Source organism: Lactuca saligna, chromosome 4, assembly GCF_052625555.1.
Source record: "Lactuca saligna cultivar CGN05327 chromosome 4, ASM5262555v1, whole genome shotgun sequence".
In the NCBI taxonomy this organism is placed as follows: Eukaryota; Viridiplantae; Streptophyta; class Magnoliopsida; order Asterales; family Asteraceae; genus Lactuca; species Lactuca saligna.
Genome location: NC_136420.1, coordinates 270,126,232 through 270,134,452, shown reverse-complemented (window position 1 = coordinate 270,134,452; position 8,221 = coordinate 270,126,232). Strand labels below are relative to the sequence as shown.

Genomic DNA, 8,221 nt, shown 5'->3' with positions numbered 1-8,221 from the left:
ATCTATGTGTGTTTGCATGCCATGTGTGATTTCTTTAGTTTTTGGTTGTGATAATATGTAATATTTGTTATATTTTGATATCTATAGCAAAAAGGGTGAAAGAACCATAAACAAAAACATAATAAACAACATACATCATAGATCTAAGGGTCCTTAAGTTTAAAAAGTGAAAAACAAAACCAAAGAACCTTACCAGTGTCATTTTTGCAAAAATAACAAAGATTGGATGTAAATTATAATTTGTCGGTTTTATCAGGGTTATACGTTGTTCATTTGTATAGAAGCTGACTTTTATGAAAATAATACTTTTCAAAGGGTCAAAAACATAAATCATAGCTTAATGGGCTTAAAATTGGGCCTAACGAGTTTTGGCCCCAAGGTTGCAAAAAAATAAGGCTTTGAGGGGCTGAATTGGAAAACTCAACAAAATATGGGTCTAAAATGTAAATAAACTTTTTCACGGGTTAAAAATGAGTTTATTACCAAATTTGGACTAACAATGCAAAGTTTTTGATTTTAGGGTCAAAATTGTAAAACTTACGGAAATTGGGCTCAAAATGTAGACTTTTTACAATTAAATGCTGGAAATGAGAAATACAATAGTTTTGGGTTAAAATTATCATTTGAATAAAGTTTGCGTCAAAAATGTCAAGAAAAATGGTTTAAGGACAAAAAATGTCAATTTTCATAAAAAGGGACAAAAAGTGTCATTTTTATAGAAAAAGGGGCTGCAATGGTCAAACTAAATGTTTTTGGACCAAATAAACAATTATAAATTTTTTGGATAAAAATATCAAGCTTATAACGCGTGGTTATATATATATATATGTATATATATATATATATATATATATATATATATATATATATATATATATATATATATATATATATATATATATATATATAACTAAAGCTTTGTTATAAATCAAACATTAAGACATTTTTGTTTTAACATTGCGAATAAACATTTATCATACAACAAATATCAACACTATGGACTTAAACTCAACAAACCATAAATGATTCAATGATTGGGCCCAAAATCGTTTGTTCGTGCTATTGGGTCTTTGTGGCCCAATATAATGATTATTGAGCCCAATATAATCACACATGTTTATTAGGCCTCCGGTGACCCAATTACAGACCCAAATGGACCCTCAATGACTTTTACATGCTATTGGGCCTTAGTGGCCCATTTGCATTGCTAGTAAGGTCCAAATCAATCATATGCGTGAGAGGCTAACGCGTCTGTCGCATACTCAACAGCCTATAATAACATACATGATTAGTGGGCCTCTGTTGCCCTCTTCTCTTTGTCTGTTAGGCTTACCTTTTGGTTCAAGTAAACATAAATCAGGTTGAAATCATTCATGCATATACTTATGGATCATCACACCTATTTTGCAAACAATTGTCGTTTCAGAAAATATCGGATTTTCTGGGTTTTACAAACGATACAAACTATTTTTATATCAAACATGCTTATGAACTCACCAACATTATATATGTTGACCGTTTTCAAAATAACTTGTATTCTCAGGTAACCGTTAGAATGAAGAATCATCAAGTGTGTTTTCGGAATTTCTTTTGTGAGATATCAGTCATCAAACCATTTATACTATGGATATGTAATATTTAAACAATGTACTTGATGTGAACAAAGACACTTGTACTATGTAATGTTGGTGATGTATGTGTTTGTTTCATGTATATTCATTGTGATGATATTTCAATTTAAGTCACACGAACCCCCGGATGATTCCGCCATCTGGTTCGGGGGTGTGACAGCTAGAGGTAGGTGCCCGGCTGTGAACAGATTACAACTGTAATCGGGTTCACGACCGTGAACACCGAGACGAACGAGATTTGGCTGATTTTCGAGAAAAACTCGGGTTTTCGCGCGATTTTGGTTCCGACTCTTATATAAAATTTAAATATATAAATTAAATGATTTTCCAAACCATAAGATTTTAAGGAAACAAATAAAACTCAAAATTTTATTTAACGGAATTTGACTAACGTTTGACGGGAAAAGGTTTAGGTTGTCACAAATATTATGTGATTTTTTCTTGATCAATTTACTCATTTTGTTTGGGTTTATCCTCTTTGAAAGAAATCCGAAGTCTTTTCTAAGTTTCTTCACTTTCGTGCTTATGTTCAAAATCAATTTAAGATGGACATACAAAATTTTCAATGTGATAATGACAAGGAGTATGACAACTCCCACTTTCATCAATTATATGATAGACACGATATTCACGTGCGTTTCTCATATCCCTACACATCCCAACAAAACAATAATTCTGAACGCATGCTTCGTACTCTAAACAATATGTTTCGTACCTTATTGTTTCAAGGTCATCTTCCACCCGCTTGTTGGGTGGAAGCACTCCATATGGCACCCATCTTTTGAACATAATTCTGTCTTCCGCTCTCAAACACGACACCCCATTTCACAAACTCTTCAATAAACAACCATTATATTCATATATTGTATCTTCAGTTGTCTTTGTTATTCTCATCTCAACCCTCTCATAAACTTCAACTTTGCTTCGTTCCGTGTGTCTTTCTTGGATATCCATCTCATCACAAAGGTTTCCGATGTCTCTGTCTTCACACTAAAAAGATCATCATCTCTCACCATGTCACATTTGATGAAATTGTGTTCCCCTTTGGATCTATGATGATTCCCACAGCATGTTTAATAACCCAACCACTCCCTCTCGCCCTCTCATCACTCAAACTACTCATCCTTCCAATCCAGTTTTGAATTTTGTCGCGACAACTCCTTCTTATGGTGCGACACCTAGGGCTGTTAATCGGGTCAACCCGATCGGGTTTCGGGTTAAACGGGTCGGGTTAGTCAGGTTTTCACAAAAAATAATTTAACCCGACACCCGACCCTATTAAGGTATGGGTTGGTCGGGTTCGGGTTAATCGAGTTTCGGGTTAATAGGGTCGGGTTAGTCGGGTTAATACACTACACACTTAATTTAAACATAATATATATGGTTTTTTCAAGCGTGCAATCTGATATAAATCCAAACCATTTTTTTACTCTTTTCTTAACATCAAGAATGCATACAAATTGAAACAAATTAAAAATAAAAGATCATGGACCTCATGGTTATTACAACATACGAGAAAACATGCATACTACAATAGCTAAAAGAGTTCTTCCATTATAAATATTAAATAGATGAGCTTTCAATCTCTTGTTAAAGATCAACACCATGTAGTTTATTCATGTTTATAGTTAGTTTAAAGTAGAAATAACTATAAAAATACAATCTTTACCTTCTTAGCCACTCCAGTAATTTTGAGATGTGGAGGTTTTATATCTTTTTGGACTTCAACTTCACAAATGGGAGTTACTTGACCCTCGTATGCTTCTAGAGTCACAAAAATTTACATTTTCAAAGGATTTGTAGTCTTTTTGTATAGTTCAAGTAGAGAGCAGTGGAATATGTAAAGGTTGTGAATTCCTAACCGGGTTATTCGGGTTGACCCGAAACCCGTTTTTTTTTGTAAAAATCAACCCTAAACCCGACCCTAACTACAAATCGGGTTTGTCGGGTTAACCCGAATAACCCGATTTGGAATTCTAACCCTATTGAACTCGACCCTAATTACCTTATTCGGGTTAGGGTCGGGTCGGGTTAATTGGGTTCGGGTTTTTTTTGACACCCCTAGCCACACCCACTCAGCCGCTCACTCCACCTCCCTCTAGCACTTCGGCTGCCACACAAGCACCACGTGCACCTCCATCAGCTCCTGTCCGAACTTATGCGATGACTACTTGGGCGTCTCACGGTATCTTTAAACCGGTTCGCAAACTTAACTTGGATATCGAGTCTATATCTCCATCTTCTCCCATTCTACGATCCTATAACGAAGCTTTTTCGTGATCCTAATTGGCTAAATGCATTGAAAGATGAATTTAATGTGCTTACTACCAACGGAACATGGGTACTCGTACCTCGACCCTGAAATGCTAACATATAGTCCTTTATGTATTTAGCCCATTATATTTGTTACTTGGCCCAAGTTGTAATGTTTGGTTATATTATAATTCGTGAAGGCTATACGCCTCCTTCATGAGAACTTTGTAACATAAAGTAGGAAAACACCAACTAAAAGACCATTTTAGGATCATTTTTGTAGTTTATTCTAAAATGTAAATAAGTGTAACTAGAGGGACCGTTTATTCAAATTGTGCTGCTTAACGAGTCAATGCTTAAATTCCCAACACTACACAGTGAGGTGAGAGGATCCAAACCTCAAGAACCCTAAAACCAAAGGAAGATAATATGGCGAATTTCTCCATCGCCACCGTCTTCGTTGCCTCGATCTCACTGTTACTTGCGCTCACCCACTCATTTTCTCTCGAGAACCCTACGGATCGGCGCATTTTAGTGTTGGTCGACGACTTGGCTCTCAAGTCTTCGCACTCGATCTTCTTTAATTCTCTGCAGGCACGTGGATTTGAGCTCGATTTCAAGCTCTCCGATGATCCCAAGATCGCTCTTCAGAGATACGGGCAACATTTATATGATGGCCTGATTCTGTTTTCTCCCACCACTGAACGTAATTTCTCAAGTTTATTGCTAAATTTGTATTTCATTGGTGAATTTGGTGAAATGATAGCTTTGAATTGTTCCAGGATTTGGAGGATCTTTGGATGTGGCGGCTATTTTGGACTTCGTCGACTCCGGCAAAGACTTGATCGTTGCTGCCGATGCGAATGCGTCTGATTTGATCCGAAATATAGCCGCTGAGTGTGGAATTGATTTTGACGAGGTAGTCATTTTACACTCGTTAAACTGTGAAACAGATCATTTTGGGACTAACTATTGATCTGATTTAGTCCACTCTTAAGTCAATAATATGCAACTTGTAAAACTGTGAAGATGCTACACCAATGGAGTTTGTATTATGAGCATGAAACCAAATTTGTTTCTATATCACTCTTAAAGACGACAAGCTTTTTGGTCATAAGATTGAAACTAACATTGGTTATAGATATTAACTTGTTCATTTGCATGTTTTGACCAATGTGATGTTTTTCACAGGATCAATCTGCTGTGGTTATTGATCATGGAAGCTATGCTGTTTCAGAAACCGAGGGAGATCATACGTTAATTGCTGCTGCTGATTTTATTCAATCTGATGTACTTTTAGGGAGTACAAAAATTGAGGTCAGTTAGTGTATTCAAATACTTTGTTCAGTGATTACTGTATTTATTCATTGATTCTATCACAGAAAGAAATGAAATATGCAATATAACCCTTGAAATACCAGACAAATAAAACCCACTCATTTTGAAATATAAAAAGTATCTGTATCCCAATAAAAGAGTTACTTCACTAGTTCACTTCTAAGTGTCAAATAAGTAATTTTCACCCTTCAAATTCAAAACAAACCACATGTTTTCTGTGTAATAAAGTTAAATTCTTTCATTCTTTGTTGCATGACACAGGCTCCTGTACTTTTCAAAGGAATTGGTCACTCTTTGAACCCAGCAAATAGCTTGGTAAGTTCAAGATTCATCATATGTTAAATTGCTTGTGAATCAGGGATGTATATGAATATGACCCTTTTACCCTTGGACTCATTTTACAGGTTTTGAAAGTTCTTTCAGCTTCTCCATCAGCTTATTCAGCTAACCCAAAGTCCAAGCTGTCAAGTCCACCATCCCTTTCTGGATCTTCCATCTCATTGGTTTCAGTTGTTCAGGTACCCCCCCCTTTTTTTTTTTTTACGTTATTTTTTTTTAAAGTATAAAGAAACCTTCTAATAATCTTTCTTTTGATATTGAAGGCAAGAAACAATGCAAGAATTGTGTTCTCTGGATCTTTAGATCTCTTCAGCAACAAGTATGCAATATTTCACAGTTTTGTGTTCAAACTTTTTAACCATTTTATATGTTTTACTTAAAATTAAACTGGGTGTTATGTTATACAGATTCTTTAAATCACCAGTGCAAAAAGCAGGAAGCTCAAATAAGTGAGTGCATTTCCTATTTTTCTTACAGTAATAATAATATAATTATTTTTTTTAAATACCAATATTCTTCCATCTTTAATCTAATGGAAAAATGTAAAATTTGTAACAGATATGCAAAATCTGGTAATCAACAGTTTGCTACTGAGATTAGCAAATGGGTATTCCATGAAAGAGGTCATTTGAAGGTAAAATATCAAATACTAGTTTTCAATATTTTTATATTTCCTGTTCTTTTTTTTTTCAATGTTTTATTTTATATATATATATATATATATATATATATATATATATATATATATATATATATATATATATATATATATATATATATATATATATTTTTGAATGTGAACAGGCTGTGAATGTTAGACACCACAGAGTTGGTGAGACTGATGAACCTTCTATCTATAGGATCAATGATGACCTGGTAATCTTTTTAATTTTATAGATGCTAATTTAGACTTATTTATTTATAAATAAGTTGATTTTTTTTAATTAAATCTTGTTATATAAATGGTCGTAAGTAAATGAAATAGATTCTGTAAATGAATTTCATATTCTTTATTTGCAAAAGGGAAAACTCCATAAAAGTCCTTATATTTTAGCTTAATAAATAATAATCGATTTAGTCCTTGTATGTTTTTTATTCAATTAACTCCAAAATTCATTTTGACCCTTTTACCCGGTAAACAAGTCATCTCACTTTCAAAATTTACACTTTTGGCTCAGATTTTAAATTTTATTACAAATTTGGTCCAAAGATTACATTTTTGGCCTGTATTTCAAAATTTTGTTACGAAATCATCCTAAATTTAGTTTTCTACATCTTTTTTCAAAATTTTGTTTCTTTTACGTTTTGTTTGTTATATAAGATCATATTTATACAAAAAAAAAAAAAAATTATACAAAAAATGGAGATGAGTTTTGTTCTTTACTTCTATTCCATTTCCAGCCAACTGATTCCATGAAATTTTTTAGTTATATTAAATTCAATTAATTTCGTTTAACTAAAATAATAATTAATTAAAATTTATGTTCAGGAATATTTGGTAGAGATTTATGAGTGGTCTGGATCAAGTTGGGAACCATATGTGGCAAATGATGTTCAGGTCCAGTTTTACATGATGAGCCCTTACGTATTGAAAACCATGTCCTCTAATAACAAGGTAAAATTTATTTATTTATTTATTTTAAAAGTTTTTAGCTTTTTTATTTAATTTAAATTTCTGTTTCTTTTTATATATTTGCAGGGATTGTATATTGCATCCTTTAAGGTGCCAGATGTGTATGGTGTTTTCCAGTTTAAGGTTGAATATCAAAGACTTGGATACACTAGTTTGTCTCTTGCAAAACAGGTAATGTTTAAATTACAATTTTACCCCTACATTTCAAAAAACAAATTTCACAGTATAAATAAAAAGAAAGAAACATTTATTATTATTATTTTGCAGATTCCAGTTCGACCTTTCAGACACAATGAATATGAGAGATTCATTCCAACGGCTTTTCCATATTATGGAGCATCATTCTCTACGGTATTTTTATTAATTTTTAATATTTAATATTTTATTTTCTCTGAGATTTTTAATTTTTAATTTTTAACATTTATCTTTGGGTGTTGCAGATGGCTGCATTCTTCATCTTCAGTTTTGTGTACCTTTACAGCAAGTAATGTTTTTAGGAGGGGTCTAATTTACAAAATTTAGAGTTGAATCAAGATACACTGCATTTTTAATGGTTGTAGTCGTAAAAATAGAAGAATTATATAAAAAAAAAAAAGAAGGGAAATGGAACTTGTCTCCATTAATGATATATGAGATGACTTGTTTACTTGATTATTCGATGCATTTTTTTGATCTTGATGTTATGATATGGTTTAATTTCAAGATGGACTGATTTATATGCTGATAAGAACTAACAGTTGACACTCTCATTACCAATTGAACAAATTACTGAAATCGTCCATGTTGTTTGAAAAAATTTCACGTTTAGTCCATATTTTTTTTGCACTACTATAATCCCTACAGTTTGTTTTTGTTGTGTTTTTTTGTTGAGTGTATAGATAAAAAGACCACATGTGTTCCATTATCACTCTTATCACAATCACATAGAAGAAATTGACGAGGTTACCGTTCATCAAGCTTGATTTTGGGTTTGGATTTCAAGATTTAGGTGCTGTTTGTTTTTTTGAAGCCAAAATGTCTGCAGTCT

The 8,221-nt window shown here is 32.9% G+C and overlaps 1 protein-coding gene across 1 annotated transcript; it reads left to right on the top strand.

Annotated features, from left to right (window-relative positions):
* The first annotated feature begins 4,249 nt into the window (after nt 1-4,249).
* On the top strand, nt 4,250-7,877 carry DGL1 (dolichyl-diphosphooligosaccharide-protein glycosyltransferase 48kDa subunit family protein). Its single transcript, XM_078992311.1, has 13 exons — nt 4,250-4,590; nt 4,667-4,803; nt 5,076-5,201; nt 5,484-5,537; nt 5,627-5,740; nt 5,825-5,880; nt 5,969-6,010; nt 6,120-6,195; nt 6,366-6,437; nt 7,051-7,176; nt 7,261-7,365; nt 7,462-7,545; nt 7,635-7,877. Exons 1-13 carry the CDS (start codon nt 4,314-4,316, stop codon nt 7,680-7,682), a joined length of 1,317 nt encoding a protein of 438 aa, XP_078848437.1. The 5' UTR covers nt 4,250-4,313; the 3' UTR covers nt 7,683-7,877.
* The last annotated feature ends 344 nt before the right edge of the window (nt 7,878-8,221 follow it).